The following is a 26,684-nucleotide window of genomic DNA, read 5'->3' on the forward strand; positions in this document are numbered from 1 at the left end:
TTATGGCCCCCAGCTGCTGTTCCTTCACCTTTCATGAAATCAACAGCAGTTTTATTGTGGGTAGGAAAGCAGTTTCGGAGTGCTGTGCCATTTTCGGACAGCCTTTAACTCAAACACCGTTCCTTACTGACTGCACTAGAGGATGTTTGTCAAATTACGTCACATCTGCTAGGAGTTTCCCGGATGTTCGGACAAGCTGAGTACAAACTACAATGGCAAAAACTGCAATTCCAGTCATTCTGGAAGATGACAACATCCCGGGAGCTTCATTTCAATCTGCTTCAATCGGGAAACCAAGCATCGAACAGCTGAAACCTTGTTTGAGATGTAGAGGCCTCAAAATGAGCGAAAAGAATGCAGTATCAGTAGAAAGGTAGGAGAAACTGTCCTTGTGCACAACGGATAAAACGCGAGGAAGAAATCCGCTGAATCTGCGTAGAATTACAGCTAATACAAAGGCTATATTATTACAGGCTGTGTTTTAAAATATAGGGCTTATTACAAAAAAATAGACTTGAAGACAGCAATTATAGCGAACGCAGAGATGCACAGCTAAGGAGGGAGATTCTGTTTGAAGCACAGTCATGCAGATCCCAAATCTGGTCCTTATGAAAGAGCGGCAAGAAGTCAATCAATGCTGAAAGGAAGCCACAAGGCTAAACACGTGGGTGAAGGTACTAAGAGACTAGATCAGAACTTTTAGGCCTACATTTAAAAGGCTAAGCGTGATGGAAAACTAACGGCGCGCATCGTCATGACTACACCATCTGTATCAGGTTTCGGTGTGGTAGCAGCATCATGCTGAGCAGCGGCCATATATCCAGCAGGGATATGAAAGCTGGAACCTGCAGCACAATTCAGAGTTGACTTTCTACCTCTGTCACTTTCTAGTGGGAGGCAGTTATCAGGAGATGGGTTTGGAATCATATTTATAGATTTTAAAGAAACACTGGAGACTCTCGTGTCACATTTTAATAAAATGTCACATTTATAACAACTTGTTTCAGTCACTTGACAAAGGGAAGAAAAAAAATGCTACATTTGTGTAAGACTTGGCCCAGAAAAGCAACTACAAAGACTTGGGGAGAAACGGAGGTCTACCGACTACATAATGCACTAAAGTACACAGCATTTAGGCTACCACCATGTCGGTGTTATGGATCACATGGGAACATGGTTTCTATGTACTGTAAGTGCAGGATGAACATGGTGGAACCAGAGACGGCGGTCAGTGACAGTGAAGTTACACATGCCTTACATTAGAACACGGCACATGTGATAAACAGTGTTTTTCGGGCGAGCGATCACTACAGCATTAAAGCGATTAACACAGACAACTGGACGCGCATCATTTACTCACAAGGACAGAGTTTCACAATAGGTTAACTGTTGGTAAAAGAAATAAAAAGTAGCGTTTCCTGCGTTCATCTCGATGTCACATGGTGTCGAAATTCAACTAACCTCTTCTGAAGACAAACGCGGTCTGCCACATGCCTCCATTAAGAGTTAAATTATGATGCAGAAATCTGTTCCAAAAGTGTGCAGCCAGCTGACGTAGGGTTGAAGCAAACTTTATGCAACTCAAAAGTCTGTGGTTGTTAAAGTCTTATGAGTCAGCCTTACAGCAGACGTCCGTCGGGATTTCAAGCATTATTCCTATATGAAATTACAAGCTCTAACCATTTATGTACAGTCATATTTAGGAAATCATAAAAATATATTCCCATGCCAGACCATATGCAAAAATAACTTTTACTATGTCTCTTTCACAGAAGAAAATAGTTCATATGTTTTTATATATATATATAGAAACAATAGTGCTTTTTTTTCTTTGTGTAGACAAAAATACCAATCGAATCATAAATTAGATCATTTATATAAATAAAGGAAGTAGTCTCTACTTAAAACACCAATTACATGAACGCACAACTTAATACTTTTCATATGATTTCATGTGTCATGTCATAAACTCCCCTCTCCATTCAGTGTTCGGGAGTCAGTGAAACACTGATGGACACAAAACTATTAATTCATTGAATTAAAAGAAATTGGTTGGCCAAGCTAAACCTATAACATGATCTAAGCTTGGGGAAGACATTTCAAATGTCTGTAAGGAATAAAACCTGCATTACTAAGTAATGACATGGCTGAATGAGTGACAAGGTCAGTTTGATTCGTCTTCTCGAATATAAAACAAGTGCCAAAATCTAAAGAAAACTATTCTTGCAACAACCATCTGGTTACACGCAACGACACAAAAATATCTTAAATGGACTGAATGTTTTTGCACAGGAGAGAGGCCATTCAGATATATTTGCATCTAAAATTAGAATGTCATTGAAACTTTCATTTAAGTAATTCAACTCATTAAAATTAAACTCTTTAAAACACAGAAAAATGGGTGCAAAGCAAATTATTTATGTTCATTTTGATGATTAAGCTTACAGCTGAAAAAAACTAAATTCAGTTTCTAAGAAAATTTGAATAAGATAAAATTATTTTTTAATTTTATGAAAACGTAATGCGATGATCCAAGCAATTATGGCAAAGGTTGTTGGAGGAACACACTAGGAGGGTTAGCCACAGAGAGCTATTGCTAATGAAGCTGGCAGTTCAGGTCAAGAAACATTAAGCAGAACTCTGGGCTGATTGGGCGAAGCGACACCTAGTGTCCGCCTACCAAAGGTTGGTTTTAGCCAATAACAGTATCACATTAAAACATAAGTAGCAGGTGCTATGAGAAACCACAAGAAGGTAAGCTAGTCAAGTAACTTCTTGCTGCTCTTCTTTTCAAAGAAATCGGGGATTCTTACAAACAGATGCGATAGCAGCAGCTACGCGTACGTCCTCTCACGCTGCCATATTTATGTTGGCTCGGCCGCTCTTGCTTTCGGCGCACCAATATGTCCCGCCTTAAACCACAAAACTGCAACGTGATTGGCCTGAACCGTTTTTGGTTCGGACACAACGGGTTTTGAAGCCTGAGCGGTACAAGATGGATTCTCGTGTGTCTGTGAGCGCACAAAGGGTTACAGCGAGAATTCAGCTTGCAGGCAAGGTTACTCGATCAGTCTTCAGTGATCCAAAGTCCTCCTATCAGATCAAAGTAAATTTCAGATCCAAGTTGTTGGAGGATCGTTAGACAGGGCACAGAGCGCAAGCTGCTTGAGGTCCTGTGTGAAGTTTCCAGTTAAATGCAGAGGACTAAGTTTCTTTGGAATGTACAAAGTTGCAATGATAAATAAAGATGATTACCATCATTTCAGTAGGCCAACGTTCTACCCTAAAAATGCTGTTTAGTAGTTTTATGTGCCATTCTAATTTTCCAAGAAACTGAATCTTAGGTTTTTCATTATCTGTCAATCATAGTCATCAAAAATAACAGAATCAAACCCTGGATATAAATCACTCTGGTACATCTATACAAGATATTATATATCTGAATTGAATTACTGAAAAAAATTTCCAAAGGCATTCTAACCCATTGAGGTGTAGTTAAATGAATAATGCTTCTTTCTTAATCACAGGCAAAACCCTGACTTTTCCTATGTGGTTTCCCCTCCGTTGCATGTTTGGGACTAGTTTTCCTAAGAGACACTGGAGCAGTGGATGCTGGGAGAGCCCATCTGTGTGAGGACCTTGTCCAGCCATTGCAAAGGACCATTAAGGTGCAGCTCTATCCAGCAGGGGGTGCTGGTCACCGTCTGACGTCTGCAGAATGAGACAATCATTAGTGTGTTATTACAAACGGGCTTCTTTATACTGCATCGTAATGCTAAATATGTCCGTGTGAAACAGGTCATGGCTAATGTAAATATATATACCCTACTCAGAAGCTTTAACTGAATAAATCCTCACAGTCCAGCCAACTTTGCAGGTGAATCCTGCAAAGTTGGCCCCCCGCGGGCATTTCTGTCCCTCTGTCACAGCTGCACCCTTCCTTCCTTACTGACGCCACAGAGTTGAAGGCATTTAAGAGGCTTTACCTGTACTCAGCTCCCCAGCCCTTCACAAAACTCATGCGAATGGTGCACATCCTGGTAAGCTGGTAAACTGCCTCGAAGCCCTGGTTGACTGACTGAGCGAGGAGGGCAGCAAACTCTTGGTTGTTGAAAATCTTCAGGTTGCATCCTGGCAAACAAATATATCAGACTTATTGGTACAGAAGATCAACTCAATTTTGTTTTGTATACTCTAGTTTCAACGGCCGCCCTGGTGGAGTTAGGTAAAAAAATACACTCCACATTTATAGCAGTAACATATTCTCACACAAAAATCCAACCTTAAATGTGACTACATTCACTATGTGAGGGCTGGCTTAACACATTAACAAGTGTGTATTTTACATTAAATGATGTCCATTGATCCAGTATTCCTGGATCAGTGCTTCTGTACTCTTTTGTATCTCTGCTCTGTCTTATCAAACCCCCAGTCAGTCGTGACACATGGCCGTTCTGTTAAAGGGGAGTTTTCCTCTCCACTGTCGCTTCATGCATGCTCAGTGTGAGGGATTGCTGCAAAGCCTACAACAACGCTGACGACTGTCGCCTGTGGCTCTACGCTCTTCAGGAGGAGTGAATGGTGCTTTTCAAGACCTGATGCAATCTGCTGGGTTGTCTTAGATAAACTTTTTTGACCAATCTGTCTGTATAATTGATTAAATAGATATTGAAAGCGCCTTAAGATGACGTGTTGTTAATTACCGCTATGTAAATAAAATTTAATTGCCCTACACTTGTTGTTCCCCATGGCTTTAAATACATTGTAAAGTACCATTTAGCCTATTGGACAGTACTCAGCCTCTCCTTCTTTCTATAATCAAATGTCCATAGTCTGGGGTCCTCTCTAATTCTGTCTTGTCTACAGCTCACCCCACAGGGTTTGGTTAGGTCTGGGGATTGAGACGATGGCCGACGTTTGTGTTGTCAACCATTTTTGTATCGATTTGGCAATGTGTTTTAGGTTATGATAACAAAAGTCACAATGATGAAACAATTCTAATTTTCTGGAAGAGGTAACCAAATTTTTTATTTTAAACTATCCTGGTATTTTAACCTTGATGTCAATCTCTCTAACAAGGTTACCCATAACCTAAGGAAAAGAAACAGACCCACAGCACCACAGATACTCTACCAGGGTAGGTATAAATGCTTTTCCACATACAGGTGCTGGTCATATAATTACATTTTTTCTTTCAATAATTCCACTCAAAAAGTGAAACTTGTATATTATATTCATTTCATCACACACACACACAACACCAGTCAGGTGTCTTAAATATCACAATATTCTAATTTTCTGAGATACTGAATTTGGGGTTTTCATTAGTTGTTTGTCAAAATTAAAAGAAATAAACACGTGAAATATATCAGTCTGTGTGTAATGAATGAATATAATATACAAGTGTCACTTTTTGAACGGAACGTTTTCATGGTATTCTAATTATATGCCCAGCTCCTGTATTCTGCAGAGTTTCAAACCAGACCAACATGGTATGCAAAACAACCAACTCTTGGTCTCATCGCACATTATCAGCTGTGCCATTAGGTGTGGAGGACACTGGATTATAGCCCGGATTAGTTTCAATGCTACATGCGTCAGTTTCACACTGACCTGGAGGTATTTTGCACACTGTGGCAGGATGCCACCCATATCGCTGGTTGCAGTTAGGACTTTGGACAAAGATGGCACTGTCACTGAGACACTCTGCAAACACTTCTCCTCCGATGTAATACAACCTCACGCCGCGTCCTGGAAAAGAAACAGAGAAGATTGTGTCCAAGCAAACAACCTGCAGATTTCTCCAAGCATAAATATGAAAAGGTGAAGACTGACTGAAAAAGGGTGGGAAAAGAAGGTACCGATGTGTCGCCGAGTGAGCTCTACTGCGGAGTTCCGGTTAACGTTGGACAGCAAGCCCAGGCAGAAGCGCTCCGAATTCGAGGGGTCTGTGAATCCATCTACTGTGAGGGAGGGCTGGGACGCGTGGAAGGTCTCTCCAACACGCTGGTTCAGCTCGTAGTAAGAGATGGAGCACCAGAAGGCTGATTCGCAGTACGTCACCGGCTGCAGGCCTGCATGAGTTGTGGAAAAATTAGCAGGTGCAAGCTCAAGTTCCTCATCAAGGATAATGATCTTATACTACAGACCAGCATCACTAAAACATTAAATTATTCTGCTCACCATGCAGGTGAGTTGCAATGTCCACAATCAAAAAAAAAAGAAGGAAAAAAGGTTATAAAGAGCAAAAGAAAACTCTCTTTTCCAGCCAGGGAACACAATTACAATATAACCTTGTGTGGTCATCTGCAGAATACGCGTATTTAAAAACACCTTGCAAAGCTTTAACTAAACTTTGATCTGTTTTACGTTTTGTCCCATTACAACAAACTTACAGTTTTTGTTTGTGATCTTAAGCGGTAGACTAACACAAATTAGTGCATAACTGTAAAGTGAAAGGAAAAGGATGCATGGTTTTTAAATGTACTGATAGTTTGTCACAAATTTAATTGTTTTAAGAAGCTGCCAATTTTGCATTTTTACTTAAAACTGACCAGTTTGGGGAGAGAAAATACAAACCTTAAACTGACTAATTATCCTGAAATGTATATTAAAGGCACACGTTCAAATTTAGATGAAGGGAATGGGACCAAGATGTCAAATATACACTCAAAGCAGATTGAATACCTCAATTTAAATTCAATTACTGTAAATATGCAGCAATACTGAATCCTGCATAATTTAAGAAGCTTTAAAGTGACACTAAAATAGAGCAACCAGTGGTATTTTTTCCACAAGAAAATCTCCACTGGCAATAAAATATTGTTGGAGAAACAAAGGAAAAGGAAAAAAAAAAAAAACTGCTCTGTCATTTTGCCCATTTTTCCCTTGAAGCCTCTGCAGTGGTTGCAAATGCGTCCAAAGCCGTATAAAACCACCAAGGCCCAAGCTGATCCTAAACTGGAAGATGCTACAACAGCAGTGTCAATATTAACCTTGAGGTTAGTAAAGTATTATTAGCATTATCAAAGGTGTATGGACCAAGACAGAATATCCTGCTTCTACATACATATATTTATTTTTAAGGTGGACAACTTGCAGTTATGATTGGATTGAGTTGACTTTGTTTAGTGCCTTGAGATGATGTGTGTTGTGAATTAAACAAATAAAAAGACTGAATGGATGAGGAAACACTAGAATTAGACGAAAAATTACTAAGACGGACAAGCCGCCTTACCCTCGATAAGAGTGTTGAAATGAACGTCACACAATAAAAAGAGAAATAAACAAATACATGAAAATAATTGAAAATAAAATTCAAATAATTGAGTAAAAGGTTTATTAGTCATGACAATAAAACTAAATAAGTATCGTAAATAAATGTCTGCAATTTGATTCTACGTTTCGTTTGCCACGACACCGCCCTGGGCCAGGTCGGAGTGCTGGCTGGCTCTCAAAGAGAAAAACAGACCCTTACCAGCAATAGTGTTCGCGGATGAAACGGGGTTGGGCGAATGGCTGGGGGAACCTGGAACAGAGCGCAGGGTTGACTCGCCATTACGATGAGGGGTGTTTAGCAAATTATGGCTGTGAAAGAGTAAATCGATATGACGGCTCACCTGTGTCCATGTTGTGGTTAACTTGGTGATCATTTGCCTCCCCATCCTCACTCAGATACCCTGGAGGGGGAGTTTCTGCAACACACAGCGCATTTTACATCCAACGCCTGTCAAACGTCACACTTTCAAAGACTAAAATCTTTGTTTATGCCTTTGGATTCAAACAATGGCAGTTTGTCTCACACGCCGGTAAACATTTTGGGACAGATAGCATTTAAATGAAATTAACAAAAACAAAGATGGATTTTTACCCAGAGATGTTCCAGCTTACAGTCATGCTCTCAAGGTTTTCTAACCTATTTTATAGCAAATCTAATGTATGCATGATTTTATTTATAGAAAGAAAGAAGCACAAAATCTCTCACCAGGAATATAGTTGCTCTGAGGCTCTATGCCGGAAGGGAAATTGGTATTTTCAGGTATTGACGGGCTGTAGTCGTCCAGTGGTGGAAACTCTGTGGGAATATCTGTGTGACGAGGCACTAACACAGGCGGCAAAACTGGAAAAGTGCAAAAGGCCACTTCAGTTCCACTCACTGTTCGTTAAATGAATTCAGCCAAGTGTAGCGCACGGCAATCCTAGCGCTCACCTGGTGTCTCCACCCTCTGGTAGTGGTAGGGGTTGACGCACACCTCATCCTTCTTGGTGTGAAAGGCAAACTCACAGTGGTCCACCGCCCTCAGCTCATGATGGGACTGCAGGTCCGGCCAGCGCCACAGGCGACAGTAGATCACGTGAGGAAGACCTTTTCGGTGCGAGACCTGCAGACGTCCATCCAGCGACCTGGAAACACGGATTTTAAACGTCCGCTGGTGAGTGGTGAACACGCTGGTAAATTACCAACTTCCCGTGGTGAAGATGTTGCCGTTTATTTCTGCGATGTTACGCTAAGTTCAAGCAAACTTGAGAAAAGATAAACTATCCTTTTTAGACTTTAATCTTAGGAATCAGAATGAGCTCCATCAACCAAGTTTGTGCATAAAAAACAAGACATTTAACCTCTGGTCTCTATTTACTCTCAATACAATAAAACACCTGTTGCGCCTTACAAATGGGGAAAAAAATAATACGCATAGAATGGGAGAAGACATTAGATGACTTAGAAAAAATGAGCTACATAAAAACTTGACATTAGTTCCCTCCCTGCACTTGTAGTACCACACCTCCCAGTGACCACGACAGAAAAGGGACGAAAAAGTGCTAAATCCTGCAAAGGCATTTTTTCTGCTGAGCTGCAGGATGCATTGCATTGTATCTACTGCTGGTGAAGATTCTCAGTCATCCGGGTCATGATCATTCCAAAAAAAGTAAAATAAATAAATAAATAAATAAATAAACAACTGGACTTTTTTTCCGAAGTTTGAAGACGTTTCGCTTCCCATCCAGAAAACTTTGTCAATTCAAAGGTCTGCAGTAGTGTGGAGTTGCAAGCTTTGTATTATTGCCCAAATCTAAGCCACGACAAGCCCTTTTTGGGCAATAGTATAAAGTTTGGAACTCCACACTACTCCAGACATTTGAATTGACAAAGCTTTCTGGATGGGAAGTGAAACGTTTTCAAACTTCGGAAAAAAGTCCAGTTGTTTTTTTTGTGTTTTTTTTTACTTTTTTTGGAATTGTCTCTACTGATTCTTCCCTGTCCTATGCATCGTCTCACAACACACAAACCGACTAAGGCACATTCCTCATGTGTAGTGGAAAACAATAACAGTGCAGTAATTCTCTCCAGTGAATTGAGGGGCTAAAGCCTTGGTCATATTCTGAAGAACTGACAATAATCTAGGTTCCTACACTGATCAGCCAAAACATTATGACCACTGATAGGTGAAATCAATAACAGTTATTATATTTTTGTCATTACGCCTGTTCAAGCAGGGGATATATCAGGCAACAAGCTAAAACTCCTTGTCCTCAAAAGGTGACGGGTTAGAAACCGGACAAAACGAGCAAATGTGAGGATCAGAGTAGGCTGGACATGGACCGAATTGTTTTGCCTAGCATCTTCCAAACTGCAGCTCTTGTGTGGTGTTCCCAGTCTTGAGTGTTACTCTTTCCCTAGGAGCATGCAACCAAAGGGAAAAAAAATGACTCACAAGTTGCACAACATGTTTAAGCTGTTGAATTGGCCTCCAAATTACCCAGATTTGGATCCTCCTAAACCTGGTCGTCTAGGGGACCGCTGTCCTCCATCTTACAGGTGCATTTCTGCTCCTGTTTCACATGATTGCAAAACCTCCTCAGCAGCCCTCAAGTGCTAGGAAGGCAGGTACGTTGAAGGCAGGTGTGCGGCAGGATGGGAAACAAACAAAAACACGCAGGACAGCACGTCCTGAGGACCAGGATTAATGATCTACACTACAGTATACAGTTTTTGGCAGCAAAAGGGGGACCAACATGCTCTTACGCAAGCGGCCATGATGGTATTTTCCTGATGACGAGGGGCTTCCAGTTGTTTGCAGTTGGGCCTATAAAACGGGTGGGAAAGAAATGTGGCTACTACAGTACTGAGAGTTTACCAAACTAGGAAAGTATCCGCTTGTGATACACTTCACCAACTAAAACATAATTCATTCAGTCCACTACAGAAACAGCCAATTGTCGAAGAGAAGCTAGCTGTCTGAGAGGGATCATCTTACCTTATGGAGGGGAGATCCCAAACTCAAACCTTTAATACAGCTTTCCCAGAGTGCAAACATCCTCTGTGAGTCAAGAGCTCTGCTCTGTGCCACATTGCCCCCTGTGTAAATCACATTTGTGAACTGTGGACGTGTTTATACAAGCGTTTATGAACTGCAGCTGATCACATTAAACCTTTACACAGACTCCTCTCTCCAGCTTTAGCTGTTTAGACGGACACTGGACAGACATGGGCTACCTCTGGTCCTCCAGAGCAGACCTGAGAATGAATAAACTCTAATTTGTCATAATAAATTGTGGGATGAAGGCGTCATATCTTTACAAGTGATCAACGTAACACAGGCTAGCCGCGTCTTCTAACCCTAAAAAATACAATAATTAATAAGTCAGTCGCCTGTTGTGATGATTTAACTGTTTTGTTTGCTGAGCTGTTATATTAGCGAGTTACCTGAATATACAAAAGGTGTTTTGTTAGCTAAAGCTAATGATAAAAAAACGACAATGTCGCTTTAAACATTTGATACACTTTACAGCTGATACGACAGAGAAAATACCGGTTAAAAGTTTTTGCTCTCCTGCTTTAACAACACTTAGCTGCTAATGCTAGCTCCTGCTAACTAGCATGCTAGCTCGTTAGCCTGTGGGCTAACGCTAGCCGTCATCAGCATCAACTGCTGGGGTAGAGCAACTTGTGCGAGTCTGCGCCCTGCGGTTTTACCTGGGGATGGTTAAGCATTTTGTGTTGACATTCTGTGTTGTGATGGCCTTTTCCAACTCCTCCAGCTGCCCCGTCCTCTTCAGCTTCTTTACGAGACTTTTGACCGCCTTTTCGCACCATTTCTCCTCCTGTCCGTTTTGCTCTCCTTTCTTCCAGCCCAGCAGCCTCTTGACAATCGGGGGAGTGAAGGGTAGTATAGACATGTTGAATGCCACCTAAAATCAAGAGGTTCCGGGGCTCTGATTTAATCTGATAACCTCCAGGGCTGCACACAGAACAGTTCGCTGCTCCCCTACTCAAGGTTAGGTCAGGTGTAGCTTCCTGGACTAAACCACCAGAGGCTGGTTGCTGCCGCCTGGGACTCGGCAGCAGCGGCTAGCGTCGCAGGTCCAGTCCGTTCAGATCGCCTGTGAGTCGGACTAGCAGCAGCAGCAGCCCCCGGTCCAGCCCGACTGCCTTCCTGCCTTCCTCCTCCTACCCACCAGTCAGCTGGTCTGCCCACCACCTGCATCCACACACATTGCGATGCAATGCAATGCGATACAATGTTATCTGATTAAACTTAATTGCATTTTTTTTACATTTTTATGCACAAATATACATGCATATGTTCATTTTTAATTATTACCGCATTTCTTTGAATCTGAGCTATTTTTAATAACTACTCAGTTTTTCTTATGCTGTAAATTTGCCCTTACACTCTTATTCTTACTTTTCTGTAAATCTGCATCACACCTGAAGTATTTATTACGGTGGCCGAGACGTGTAAAACCCAACATTACAAAATGTAAATTTGTTTCAGCATTTTTGAAAGTGTTTTGTGCGTCATTAAATTGTTTGCTGAAATGCGAATTTGTTTCAAGATGTGTAAAAGTGTTTCAGATTTTGTATTGTTGGGTTGCACTTCTCGGCCACCGTAACGTAGGGATCTTGATGAAGTTTAAAGGAGGATTTGTTTAATAGAAAACATCCAAAATTTTAGACATCCCATGGAGATGCAAACCCACCTACAAACTAAAGCTCACAACTCAGAAATGTAGAGCGGCATCTAAGAGACTCGTGGTAACTCCAGAAGAGCTGCACAGATTTACAGCTAAGAAGTTAGTTAGAGGTGATGAGAAGATGGATGGAGCTAAACAGAAGGCCAATCCTGGAAGAAAACCTGTTAGGAGCCGCAAAAGCCTTGGGTCTGTGTTGTAGGTACACCTCATAACATGACTACAGGTGCTGATCATATAATTAGAGTATCGTGAAAAAGTTGATTTTGTTTCCCGTAATTCCATTCAAAAAGTGAAACTTGTATATTTTGTTAATTCATTGCATACAGACTGATATATTTTAGGTGTTTATTTATTTTATTGCTCATGATTATAACAGACAGCTAATGAAAACCCCAAATTCCGTATATCAGAAAATTTGAATATTGTGAAAAGGTCCAATATGGAAGACACCTGATGCCACACTCTAGTCAGCTAATCAGAACAGAGAATACCTGCAAAAGCCTTTAAATGGTCTCTCAGTCTAGTTATGTTGGCTACACAATCACAGGGAAGACTGCTGACTTCACAGTTGTCCAAAAGACGACCATTGACACACAAGGAGTGCACGACCAAAAAAGGTCATTGCTAAAGAGGCTGGCTGTTCACAGAGCTCAGCACATTAATAGAGAGGTGAAGGGAAGGAAAAGATGTGGTAGAGAAAAGTGTACAAGCAATAGGGATGACCACACCCTATAGAGAATTTTAAATGAAAACCCATTCAAAAATGTGGGGGAGATTCACAAAGAGTGGACTCCAGCTGAAGTCAGAGCATCCAGAACCACCAGGGCCAGACGTATGCAAGACCTGGTCTCAGCTGTCGCATTCCTTGTGTTAAGCCGCTGTTGAGTAAGAGACGGCGTCAGAAGCATCTCGCCTGGGCCAAAGACAAAAAGGACTGGACTGCTGCTGAGTGGTCCAAAGTTCTGTTCTCTGATGAAAGTAAATGTAGCATGTCCTTTGGAAATCAAGGTCCCGGAGTCTGAAGGAAGAGTAGAGTGGCACAGAATCTTTGTTGCTTGAGGTCCAGTGTAAATTTCCCAGAGTCGGTGATGGTTCGGCGTGTCATGTCATCTGCTGATGTTGGTCTGCTGTGTTTTCTGAGGTCCAAGGCCAACACAGCCATCTCCCGGGACGTTTCAGAGCACGTCATGCTCCCTGCTGCTGACCGACTTTATGGAGATACAGATTTCATTTTCCAACATGACTTGGTGCCAGCACACAGTGCCAAAGCTACCAGTACCTGGTTTAAGGACCATGGTGTCCCTGTTCTTAACTGAACTGCAAACTTGCCTTACCGTAACCACCCACCCCAAAAATAAAAATGGAAGGGATTGATCTATTAAAAATCTATTTTCATTTCAAATAAATCTTATCTTACATTCTCCAATTATTGTTTTTTTGTAAATAATACATGAAAGCATTTGTGTTAAACACGTTTGGACACCAAGCTCAAGGAAATGGAAAATGAGATCTGTCATCACTGAAAAGCGATCCAAACATTGCTTCTGCTGTGTCCACGGATAGAAAACCCTTCACGGTAATCCATTCGATCCTCTCATAAAAGTGATTTATTTTCCCTTTCGGTGCATCTTTCCAGAACTGGATGAGGAACATGACTCAATTCTGGGGTATTTGAGATTTTTATGGTATTATTGATAGGCGAGCTCCTGGCTGCAGCCTTCAGTAAACAGGACTCTGCAGTTGCCATTAAAAGGCAGCCTCGGAGGACTGACCCCTCTTCCTTTTCTCTATTTATAACCACTATCGATGACTGCTATCTATTCTGGGCACATATTTGGCATGGCAGATAACTTCCTTCTTAAATAAATATTAGAGGTGTCTTGGCAATGTTGAAAGAGAAGTCATGTTAAAGGATACCTTGACAACTGCTGAACAGTAAGGAAGTACCTCTTTGGATCTGGAAGCACACTATGATAAATGCAGCCATCACCAATAAACACAGATTAGGTTGCAAAACAAAAGATTGGAATAATGCACATTTTCTCAATTTCTCAACGTTATTGTTAGTTTGTTTAAGAGGTTTAGAAAAGACTTGTGTTCTATATCTTGTGTCCAACCAGTCAGTATTTTTGCATGGACTAAAAGCAAAATAACATATATCTAAAAATAAAAGTGTCCGTTCATACCTTTGGGTTAAATCGAATCTTAAAAACATGATTCAGTGACGCTGGAGGACTTATTCATTCTGGGGGCCAGCATCTTTTACTGCCAGGGGATAAGAGCTGGACAGCTGGTATGGGGAGCGTGAGTGTGTGTGAAAGGAATGGAGGGCTGTGCCGTATGTGTCAGACAAGGGAGCAGATGGGCCGCAGCGGGGCGGGAGAAGGTCTTGGAGACAAAGGGTGGAATGATTTTGGACAAAAGGCACGGCGGCTGGCCGAATAAGTTATAACTGCAGACCATCTGATTGATAACAATGGCACGGGGAAGGGCCGCTGGTGGAGAAGTGTGGGAATCAAGGCCAGCGCTTCGGCGGAGTCTCATCAACTGGGACGCTGTCACATCAATATTTGACCACTGCTTCCCCAGCAGGTTGGGTGAATTGTATTCTGGGCAAGCCATCATCACCTTTTATTTGTACATTCCAGTGAAATTGTCCTCTGCATTTAACCCATTCCTTAGGGAGCAGTGGGCTGCTACTGTGCGGCACTCAGGGAGCATTCTGGACCTCAGGTTCTTGCTCGGGGACCCGGGCTGGCGGTCCTGCTCTAACCACTAAGCCACTAAAGGAAATATTTTCACGCACAATCCAGCTGCAGTTGCAGTTTTAGCTGCAGAATAGAATCTGCAGGATGAAAACCTTACTGCATAATATTTAAGTAAGGTTCTACTTACTGTTCACAAACTTTAATGAGAGAACAGCCAATTGCAGCATTTTAGAAGTGTGGTTTTATTCCACAGCCCCATGTGGGGGTGGGTCCACCTCCCCTACAATCTCTGCCTTCTTTCTTAATCGTTATCTGTTGCTTTGAGTTACTCAGTGGGAGCTCCAAATCCAAATCTGGAACACTACGATGACCTGTCTCCCTTCTCATTCCCAATAATAATAATAATAATAATAATAATAATAATAATAATAATAATAATAATAATAATAATAATAATAATGATAATAATAATACTTTATTTTTTATTTGAAAAAGCATCTTTTATTACACTCAAAGACACTGTACAAGACAAATTAAAAACAACAAACAGTTTACATACCCTGTAAACCTTACAGGGAATGTGCAGATTGATAAAAGTGAGTTTTGAGGCGCCTTTTAACCTGAGGAAGGGAGTCAATACTGCGGATGCTGGGTGCCAGAGCTAGGGGGCAGAGTAAGAAAAAAGACCTCCCCGTGGAGAGTCAAACAGAAAAGGAACACCTAAGGTGGCACGAGGGCGAGTGGATGCAGAGGATCTGGGATAGGTTAGGTTGTACCTGTGGATAGCCTTGAATGTAATGAGGAGCAGTTAAATTGGATTCTGGATTTGATGGGGAGCCAGTGTAGCTGTTTTAAAATGGGAATGATGTGATGGAAGGAGGGGTTAGGGCGATGATACAGGCGGCAGAGTTCTGAACCATTTGAAGCTTATGGAGATATTTTTTTTTGTGGGAGACCATAGAGGAGAGAATTACAGCAGTCAAGACGGAAGGTGAGTGGGCGATGAACGAGGACATAAGCGGAGTGGGAACAGAGATAGGGACAGAAACGGTTTATGAAGCGAAGGTGGAAATAGGCAGACCGGATAATATCAATAATATGGGACTGAAAGGACAGGGGGTCAATCAGTCAACACTTTGTAGAAGCTCCATTTTCTACAGTTACAGCTGGACATGATCTTTTCCTGCAGCTTTGTGATACATAGACTGACATTTTTGCCCATTCTTCTTTGCAATATAGCTCAAACTCAGTCAAATTGGATGGAAAGCATCTGTTGACAATTATTTTCAAGTCTTGCTGCAGTTTATCAATGGGAATAGTTCTGGACTTTGACTGGGTCGTTCTAGCATGATTATATTTTAACCATTTCATGTGTGTGGGGTAATTTTATTGGAATGGGAACCTCTGCCCTAGTCCAGTGTTTTTTACAGCCCTTATTTGGTTTTCTTCCATAATTACCCTGTGCATAGCTTCATCCATCCTCCCATTAATTCTGTCGCTGCTGAGAAAAAGCATCCCACAGCATGATGCTCCCACCATCATGTTTCACTGTGGAGATGATATGACAGGGTGGTGTATATTAGCTTTAGCTTTAGTTTTGGATGTGGGCCCGAAAATATGAATTTTCTGTCTCATCTTACTGGAGCTCCTTCTTCATGTTTGCCATTTCCCAATCATACTTCACCGGAAGATGATTTGCTGTCGTCCAAGAAATGTTAAAATGTTGGGACACTGTTTTCTAACCTACTTTATCCCTGTGTCGGCTGTGCCCCTTGGTATTCATAATCCTGCTTGTTCTCTAATTTTCTCCAACAATCCTCCAAGGCCTTCAGAGAACGGCTGGATTTATACTGCGATTAAATTACACACAGGTAGCCTCTATTGAATAATTAAGTAACTTCCAAAATAAAAAAAGTGTGCCTCATTTCATTTCCTTCAGTGGTGTCTGAATAAAGAAGGTTACATATACACAGCATAGCATTTTTTAGATTTGGAAAACCCTTTTCTGCTGGTCCTTCACAAAATCCTATCAGAAGTTTGTAGTTGTAACAGAGATGGGCAGTAACTAGTTACATTTACTCAGTGTGGAGCATGGCAGGGATAGAGATTCAACAGGGGTAGCTGGGCTGCAAAATAAAATAAAGAATTACTTAAGTAAATCTTTGAACAAAATTTATTCTGTGACTTCATTGAGCAATTTACAGGTAAAGTAACCATACAGTAAACAGTTGATATTGTTATTGGAAGTAGTTTATTTGCACTGTCCTATCTTGCTGTATACACATTAACTTAGGGTGACCAAACGTCCGTATTTCCCGGGACATGTCCGTATTTCACGTCCTGTCCCGGGCGTCCCGGGTTTTTTTTATAAAGTGAGGAAATGTCCTGTTTTTGAAATTACCTTCATTGGTACGTCACGCTGCGTGTGAAGATAGAGTCCTCCCTCGCGCTTGTCGGCCGCGCTTGTCTCTTCCCCCCCCCGCTCGGCCGCGTTCGCCTTACAACCCCCCCCCCCGCTCGGCCGCGTTTGCCTTACAACCCCCCCCCCCGCTCGGCCGCGTTTAACTTACAACACCCCCCCGCTCGGCCGCGTTTGCTTTACAACCCCCCCCCCCCCCCCCCCCCCCCCCGCTCGGAGGTGTCCTGGTTTTCCGAAATGAAAATATGGTCACCCTACTGCTTCTTTTCATATGTTTTATGTTGAAAAACATTGTTTAGAAAAGTGTTTCTTCTGGCTGAGTTAGGGGTAGAATTTGTACATAATTTAATATTTCTCACCTGACAAATTACATAATTTTATAAATTTGTGTTTATTTTAAATATTTACTAAGTACTTGAGTAGCCTTCTTACCAAATACTTTTTTACTCTTTAGTAATTTCTTGGTTGGGTACATTTTACTTTGACTTGAGTAAAAACATGTTGAAGTAGTGCTACTCGTAACATTTCTGGCTAACCCCTTTGGGTTGTAACGTGTCAATATGTGAAAACAGTCACGGAGGGGCTGACACGTTTCTTTTTTATTGAAATCTTACTGCCAGACTTCAAAAATAACTTTGTTTTGCTGTTATTGCTCATTCATTCGCCATAAACTATATTCTGAACACGTTTGTTGAGGTCGCACACCAAAGGCAGAATAAAGCTGACGATATACCTCCATCTAGTGGCTCCATCTTGTTACTACAACAGCGCCGCATGGCTTTCTCCTCAACAGTGTGGAGCTGAGTTTTGTGTGTTCAGGGGAACGTATTGTTCTGTACACGCATTCAGAATTCTGCCAATGTTAAAGTAATGTCAGTTTTCTATTATGATGGGTCTTCTCGTGTATTATAAAATGACCTTAATGAGCTAAAAACAAAGATTGTTCTATGACTTTGTGTCACTATGGCACACAGTATTCAGACACTCAAATCAAATTGGATCTACATTAATTTAACGGCAGCACTTTCATTTCGTCCTTTTGGTTTTATTCTCCTTCAACTTTTCTGTCTTTTTTTTCTTATTTAGCATACAACCATCACTCTGTGATTATAATTTATTCTTGATTCAGTGCCATTAACCCACTGACTTGTGTACTATTCCCTAAACACAATTTACATGTTTATTGTGAACAATGGCCCATAACAGCATTAGGTTGATTCAGTGGCTTTGCAAAATATCTCCTCATCTTACATATGGAAAGTATGCAGCACTTGGCCATAGATCATTAACTTCACCTTGAGGCTAAATGGCTTTCTGTTTGGCCTGCACCTTAAATTGTTGGATTGTACTTACAAAAGATCCATCCTTTGGTTTAAGGGATTGGTCCAAAAACTTGCAGTAGTAGGAGAAGTATTTCTGCCGTTTGTTCTCTGAGCATTTTGTTAAGCTGGGAAAGAAATATCCCTAAAAACATAAACAATCTTCACTGGACAATATCTTGGCTGCACATGCAGTGTATCAGTCATTTCCCTTCAGAGCTTCTAACACACAACATGTGAAACAAGTCCAGTTTCCCCAAATTTTGCACACACAAAAAAAAAAACAACAACAACAACACTATGTTAGTCACAACACCACCAAAACTAATGATTGTGAAATTAGTTTCAAAGCAATTAGAGGCCCCCCTGCCACGACCCACTGTAGTCATATGCATGAAATTGCTTGTGCTAATACATGCTATGAATCGTGGGTAATGCAGTGAATAATTCTGACTGAATGCAATAATAATATCTTCTAATAGACTCACCAGTGTTGTGAGGCTGGAGCCCTTTGGCAATTCGCTGGTAAATTGCCATGTATGGATAATTAAGCATTACTCTTGAACATTAAAACTTGCTTATTCCAGAGAGCTGGAGGCAGTAAGGAGCTCTTCTTGGACTCATCATTGGTTTTGGTGCTTCTCAGTAAAGAGCCCTTATTATTGTTTGAATGCATGTAGTTTCTTTTTTCATACCATGTCTTAGACATCATTGATTAATGATGTCTAAGACATCACTAATAATACCTTTAAATCAATGTCTAAGACACTGATTTAAAGGTATTAATTAATACGTTTATATCAAACTTTCCAGTTCAACATGATTCCGTACATACAGTTATTGGTCTTTGCTAAGCCTCAGGAGACAACAGCATGGACACAATTCAGATGCAAAGCTTTACAGCCATTGCATACCGGACGTTACTGGACAAAGTCCTGTGTCATTTCAGGACTCTCTTATAATCCCTTCCAATACTTGCTATTATTTGTGATCCTCCACTTTGCTTCACTATAAAGTCACCAAAAAATGTGAACCTTGTTGATGGAATAATCTTCTTAGAATGGTAAAGCTCAATGCTTTGTGACCTCTGGGGGAGTTTAAAGCTCTGAAGAGCCAAACTGCAACTCTTAATGTGGACCTTGTAACTGTATCATGCTGTCTCTTACATGTTTGATTTTATTTGCGCCGACGTTTTTTTTTGCCAGCCTTTCATCCTGTTGTTCTAATTTTAAAACAGTGTGCCTTCTTGGCCAGATCTCTCTCAAAAAAAGTGACTCCCTGATTAACTGAAAGATCTTATGTGCATGATACAACCTTGTATTATTATCTTGTATATTCAGCGATAATAAATAGAATACTGAATTATATACCTTAATATAACATTTGCCGCTAAAAGTTCTTTTAAAAGTGTATATAACCCCCTGAACGCACTAAATCTAGTTATATGCTATCTGAGGAATGAGAGAGAAATGTCTTGTTTAGTAAAATTGTAAAAACAATAACTTCAGTCAGAAGGACTTCAGATATATCAGATTATTCCCTCGTAAAATGACACGTTCTGCCACTTTTGTAATGGGATCTGTTGAGGAAAACTGTGATTTTAGTCATAGAATCATTTGTTCCCCCCTCATTTCACTGTTTGGATCATTTGGAACCTGTCTATGCGATATATTGTGTAACCAACACTTCTTTGACCACATTCTGCTGTCTATTATGGGAATAGTTTGATCCTCCTTTTAAAGCACAGCTGCTTGTCAAAATTCAGCTGCTGATATATTTTTTGGAATCCGTCTGGACATATTTTAAAAAACGGTCCGGCAAACAGCTGGTTAGAAACCCAACTTCATTATTTTTCAGTTTTGCCGGTTGTCCGTTTGTCGGACGTTTTCTAACATGTTACTTTACATTGCAACTCTTGAAACCTGTTTGGGATGAATCGTGTCAGACCCTGCTCCTTTCAAAAAGATACTCGCTTCCTATGATTGGTCAGCATTGGGTAGATTTTTTTTCTTTCCATATTATGGAATTATCATTGTTATAAAATAATTTCCCAATTCATATTAAAGTGGGCAAATATTTTTAACATAGCTTTTTAAGGCTTCTAGGTTTATTTCTGGATGCTCACATTATTTTATTTTGCACATAGAATTGAAATTATTATAGAACCCAAAAACGACAAAGTTTAAAATTAGCATCCAATGAAGAACTTGCCTTTTTATTTAACAATGTGACTTAATATGTATATTCAAAGCTTATAAAATCAAGTGAAAACGGAGCTTTTCTCTCAGTGTAGGCTGTTAGCTGATAAAGTATCGCACCAATAACAAAACATAAATTTGTTCAGATTAAGAAGAAATAATTGTTGATGCTCTCAAAGGAGAGAAGGAAAAGCAAAATTTATCACAGCGCCAAAGTGTCATCAAGAAATTCAAAGATAGTCCCACAGCAAACACAAAACAGAAAAGCCTGGCAGAGTTAATAGGTGAAACTTTGCAAGGATTCTTGATAGAAAACGAGGGAGAGATGCCTGTAATGGCTGCTGACCAAGAAAAACTCAACTTCTGCAGAAATGACACCTTCAACTCAGACTAAAGGTATGTTGAGGACATCCTTCTGCATACTGGAAGCATGTCCTTCAGACAGATGAGGCAAAACTAGACCTTTTTGGCCACGGAGACATTGATAATTTCTAGAGAAAGAAAGGCGTTGCCTGCAACCTAAAGAGCATCCTTCACACAGAGAAACACAGTGGTAGTACTGTTATTCTTCAGTGCATCTGGAAGTGGGAATCTCATCAAGGCAGATGTTGATTTGTTTTCTTACATGAAAATACCCCAAAACACACGCTGTTGTGGTTTAGAACTACCTCAGGAAGACAACAGTGAATATTACTGACTGACCTACACAAAGACCTACGGGAATGTGTCAGCGGGGTATACAAACAACAAAGCAGGTGGAGATCTGTGCTCACGCTTTACTGAACGGTTTTGTAATCCATGTAATCCATGCATGCAGATTACTCAGTGACACCTGTCAAGAGTTTGGACTCGTGGCTCACCTGCGAGGTACATTCTGTGGAAATGTTGTCATATATAAGGTTTATATATGACAACCTTATATATATTTTATATATTTAATTGAATTGAATTGAATTGAATTTAATTTAATCGGCACAGCTCACAGCTTCTAATGTGATTTTATTTATTTTACACTGAGACGAGACGTTTAAAATGACGCAGGTGTGGGCCTTTGCCGCTGAGCTCTCATGTCACTGAGTAATCTGCCTGAATGGATCGCACAGATTACTAAACCGAGCACATAGTTTAGTAACAGATTGTAAAACTGAGTGCACAGATTAGTAAAGCGTGAGCACGGAAATCTCCCGGCATTGTATTTTTTTTTTATACCTGCCGACACTTTCCAGGCTCCGTAGTGGACTAATAATTTAATACCAACTTGCAAATGTTTTTTTTAAATGTATAGTGCGCTTCCTCCGATGTACATCAGTATCTGTGAAGCAACAGAAGTCAAACACTTTAATTACTCTTGGCCTTTTATCCACATGTAAAGGCCTTTTTTTTTTATCATTGCAAGCCAAACATTTTAGAAAAAACACTCCTTTGTTTTAAAAATATCTGTTGCTGTGCTGGTAATGTATTCACAGGGAGAATTGGGTTTTTGATAGTAACATACAATTGTGTGCATGTTTATCTGCACTGACACACCACTCGCAGGGGAATTGGTTAACATTGTGTCCTCAAAGCTGATATGTTAGAAGCAGCAGTCGGCATTTAAAGGTATTTAGTCAAGTTTGACAAGGGCTGAATTGTGATGGCAAGACGACTGAGCCAGAGGATCCCCAAAACTGTAACTCTGTTAGGGTGTTCATGCTCTACAATGGTCAATATCTATTATAAGGAATAGAAGGAATATTGGCATTATGGTGACAGAATCCTTAATGCATGCTGGGAGTTGAGGCTTGCCCAAACGGTGCAATCCAACAGGTGAGCGACTGTAGCTCAAATGTCCAAAAATGCTATTGCTAGTCCTGATAGAAAGGTGTAGTCCACCCCAGTTTGTTGAGCATCTGTGCAGCATTTCTTGAGCATTTATAGCACTGTGAAACTCAATAGAGATTTATTGATTTCTGTTCTGAGAAGCTAGTGTGTATACTAATAAATTGAGGACTTTGACGTAAAGTGAGTACCTTTGGGCTAGGAGTTAGGTTTAGGACTATGGTGTCAATTAAGTTTAGGGTTGGTGTGAGAGTTAGGTTTATAGTGGTAATGGCTAGGGTCAGGGTAAGGCCACACAGAGGGTTGAAAATTAATGGAAGTCAATAGAAGCCAAGGCACGGTGCTCAGTATGTATTTAAAACAAGGATTTGTGTGTGTTTACCTAAGAGGGAAAAGCTATGCTTTTGAGAGTGTCCATCTGGAACAGATAGCTGTATTACACCAAGAGAACAAACTTTTCAAATTTAGCCAGCGCCCCACTCTTCCCCTGGAAACATATGCAGTGTGCTCCAAATAACAATAAGGAGAAAAAATATATTTTTTGTTTTTTTTTTGTTTTTACTCTGGCAGTATGATAATGACAATAATATTAACAATTTTTTTTACACCTCTTAACAAATCCTCTACAAGTAAATGGAATTGAACCCTTTTTAAAACATGGTTAGAATAAACATTTAAACAGTAAACCACGACTTCCTGTTTCCTTGAGATATGAATATGACAGAGGCCCATTTAAAAATGAGAAAGATGAGAGACCCTTTCATTCAGGTAAGGCACATGTGTGAAATAGTTACAAGATGGTAGCTCATTTAAACTTGTCAACTTATCTAAAGTCAGAGCGATTTATTCATTGTTATTATTAAAAAGTTTAAAACAACTGGAGCTGTGACAAATAATGCTGAACCCAAGTCTCTTAATTTACAGTTTGGTGATTACTTTTCATGTTAACGGTATAAGTTAAAGCGCTATACAAGTACAAGCCATTTAGCATTTGGTATATCCTTTAAAATAAAAATGAAAAGTTGCACCCCATACATGAGGTAGGAAATACCTGGCTGGACAAGTTGGATGTTTTAGCTACTGGTTTTACCTTCTTATGTGTTTCATCTGTTAACAGATCACACGATTTATAATTCCTCCTGATACCACCTACACTATAATCCATTAAACTTTCAACCTATTATCTTTGAAAGGAGAATGTGATATAATGTTGATTAGAACAGGATTTAATTTGTCTTCAGAGAAAGAAGCAATCAGGTGTGTTTTAATCTTAACCTGCTGCTTTTCTCATTGCATGTCACTACTGGTCAGGTGTCAATTTACAACAAGACAGAAAATACAGCACCAATTATTGGCTTTGGGATTGCATTTATTTAAATCAAACTGCCGATAAAGGATTAGCAGAGAAAACATGATTTGTCTGTGTGAACTCTCAAAATGTTATTGCTATTTTATCAAATTAAGAAACTCCACTATCATGAGAGATTGAAAGTTTCACAGTGTAACAGCAGAATATGCAACAGAGACCAAAGTGGGTGTCGAAGAAGGAGCTGTGCAGCATAGGCAGGAGGGAGAAACAAACACCAGGATCACTTTGATTTATTAAGAACAAAACATTGCTGTGATGCCTGTGTTCTCTCAAATCCATATGTAAACCATTTCCTCCCTCCCCCTCTCTGCCTCCTAAAACCTCCGCCTCATTAGTGTTGCCTTTATGACACGGCTTTACCAAAATGACGTGGATTTTTCCATTCTACTTCTGGCCTTTTCTTGCGCTTGCACTCAGTTCGGTATTTAAAAGTGAGATAAAGAGGATTTATACCCGTTTCTGCACAATTTCTGTTGATGATGCTTCATAATAGGTAAAGCCTGTTTGATTTTTTTTTTCTTGTTGTCGATGCTGTTTTTAACTGACAAGAACTGGTGGATTTTGCCACACATATGGCATTAGACAATGGAGTGTGTAGGATAAAGAAGGATGTCACGGATCTTCATACATGTCCCCTCATGTGCACAATGCCACCTAAAAGAAATGCCAAAACAACAAAAATACCATACAGATCGTACTATGCTTGTACTTAAACATGTGACAGTAACTCAAAGATGCATGGCTGCTTTAAGAGCTAATGTAAAAGCGCTTCCAAAATAAATTTTTCTTAATTAGAATCACTCCTGTATGCTAAGATAAGACAAGATAAGATAAGTTAAGACTTTATTTATCCACCAATGGGGAAATTAAATTGTCACAGCTGATGATCGTGTAAAAAGTGCACATCTAGGAAAATTATTTATAATTGTCAATAAAAACAAATAGTGCAAATAATGTAAGCAAAAACAAAAATGTAAGACCATTATCTAAATTAAAGTTGCAACAAACATGAACTCTTTATACATAGAAAGAAGAGCTATAAACGAGGTGAAACATACATAATGTGTTCGGCACTATCACACATTTATAGGCAGTATCACACATTTCTAGGCGTTTATTGTAGAATAAACGCCTAGAAATGAAGGACCTCCTGTGGCAGACGCAGCCTGCTGCTGAAGGAGCTTTGCACAGTGCCCACAGTTTTATAGATGTGTTGTTTATAATATATGTCAGTTTGGCCAACAGCCTCATCACCCTCATCTCCACTGTAGAGTCCAGAGGACACGACACAACTGAACTGGCCCTCCTGAGCAGCTTCTCCAGTCTGCTGTCCTGCTATGTACAGCTGCTCCCCCAGCAGACCACACCGTAGAGCCTCGTTACACATTAAGGGAAGTTAGTCTCCCCAAAAGATGCAGGCGACCCTGGCCTTTCTTGCACAGGTCACTGGTGTGTACCGACCAGTCCAATTTATTGAGGCAAACACCAAGGTCAGCCAAAGACTCGACCTCTAAGCCATGAATGTTCACCAGTGAGGTGGGACTGGCCTATCTAATGCACACAAAAAGCTCTAAGTCCCTGTTGGAAAATAACTCCTTTCATGTATACATTTGCATAATTTTAAATTTCTTATACCAACTCCAGCAACTGAAAAGAACATGGAAGACGAATATTTTAGTTTGATGTTTCCTGGACATTTCTAATAATCAATGTGTTTACTTTGATGTTTCCGCGGGAGAATTTTAACTTTTAACAAAGTTTAGAATAAATCATAAAGTGAGTATTTACAAGGTATGGAGATAATCAGATTAATTGTATGTATAAAGACAACAAACTGAATAAAGCAATACAGCTGAGTTCCTTTATTTATTGCTCATATGTGTTTTTAGCACAACACATTCATATGAACATAGTATTTAACAGCCATGCTGCCTGAAAATTTCCCAGAACTTACCAGAAACATTTTCTTAAAGTTACTGGGTACTTTTAGGAAATGTTGTCAGCACTTACTAGTTATTTTTACATAACTTGGAGAGCTTACATTCCGAGAACTTTCCAGATACTCCTTCCAACCAAGTGGGCACTTTCAGGGAACTTTCTCTTAACTTACTGGTTACTTTACAAGAACCTAGGGGTTACTAACCAAGAAGGTACTTTGAGGGAATTATAAGAGGACATGCAGATAACTTTCTCATAAGTTACTGGTTACTTTCCCTGAACTAACCAAATACATTTTGCAAACTACTAGGTACTTTTAGTGAATTTATTTATTTTGGAAATTCATTGGTGATTTCCCAGAATTTACCACATACAATTTGGCAACTTTCCTGGCAACTTTCTTGTGGCCATTTTAATGGATTTTGATGAATATTTTAAAGGAAGAGGTTACTTTCCAGACTAGTCTCCTACAACTGTTATGAAGCCTATGGCTTATTTTTTACAGAACTTTCCGGGTGTTTAAGCTTAAACCCAAATATGGATTCACAATCACAACAACTGAAAGAAATCTGCCCAGTTCCTTCAGGGGCTTCATTGGATTTTCTGAAGGTATAGATCTATAGAGCTGGATAACTAATTTATTTTCACTTTTCCCATTGCAAAACAGTTTGTTGAAACCCTTGTGCACCCATGCCACCTCTAACGATAAATGAACCCAATCATACTTTTAAAAAACTCCCTTTAAAGCTTTAAAACAAAGCTTAGGACCCACTTTTTTAAATTAGCATTTAATTCTGACCTGGGTATTACGGTCTCTTAGGTGTTCCTTCTTTTGTCTGCTCCTTTCTATGTATTTTTCAAATGGCTTTTAACGTCCAGCAGCACTGCACCACTACAGCACCTTTTTATTGTATCTGTATGTTTTGTATGTCTTACGTA

At 40.1% G+C, this 26,684-nt stretch overlaps 1 protein-coding gene across 1 annotated transcript; it reads right to left on the bottom strand.

Moving 5' to 3' along the window:
- Positions 1–957: 957 nt before the first annotated feature.
- smad3b (SMAD family member 3b) lies at positions 958–11,463 on the bottom strand. Its single transcript, XM_012864945.3, has 9 exons — positions 10,976–11,463; positions 8,210–8,403; positions 7,985–8,119; positions 7,620–7,694; positions 7,478–7,528; positions 5,862–6,074; positions 5,614–5,751; positions 3,987–4,131; positions 958–3,711 (listed from the first exon to the last, which is right to left on the bottom strand). Exons 1-9 carry the CDS (start codon positions 11,176–11,178, stop codon positions 3,588–3,590), a joined length of 1,278 nt encoding a protein of 425 aa, XP_012720399.1. The 5' UTR covers positions 11,179–11,463; the 3' UTR covers positions 958–3,587.
- Positions 11,464–26,684: the final 15,221 nt, after the last annotated feature.

The sequence above is a fragment of the Fundulus heteroclitus genome, chromosome 2, assembly GCF_011125445.2.
Source record: "Fundulus heteroclitus isolate FHET01 chromosome 2, MU-UCD_Fhet_4.1, whole genome shotgun sequence".
Taxonomy (NCBI): Eukaryota; Metazoa; Chordata; class Actinopteri; order Cyprinodontiformes; family Fundulidae; genus Fundulus; species Fundulus heteroclitus.

Coding starts and splice junctions, on each gene's coding strand:
- smad3b (XM_012864945.3), bottom strand. CDS start 11,178: ATGTCTATACTACCCTTCACTCCCCCGATTGTCAAGAGGCTGCTGGGC. Junction 8,120..8,209: donor CCAGAGGGTGGAGACACCAG/GTGAGCGCTAGG, acceptor GCACTTTTCCAG/TTTTGCCGCCTGTGTTAGTG. Junction 6,075..7,477: donor ATCCGCGAACACTATTGCTG/GTAAGGGTCTGT, acceptor CAACTCATGCAG/GCCTGCAGCCGGTGACGTAC.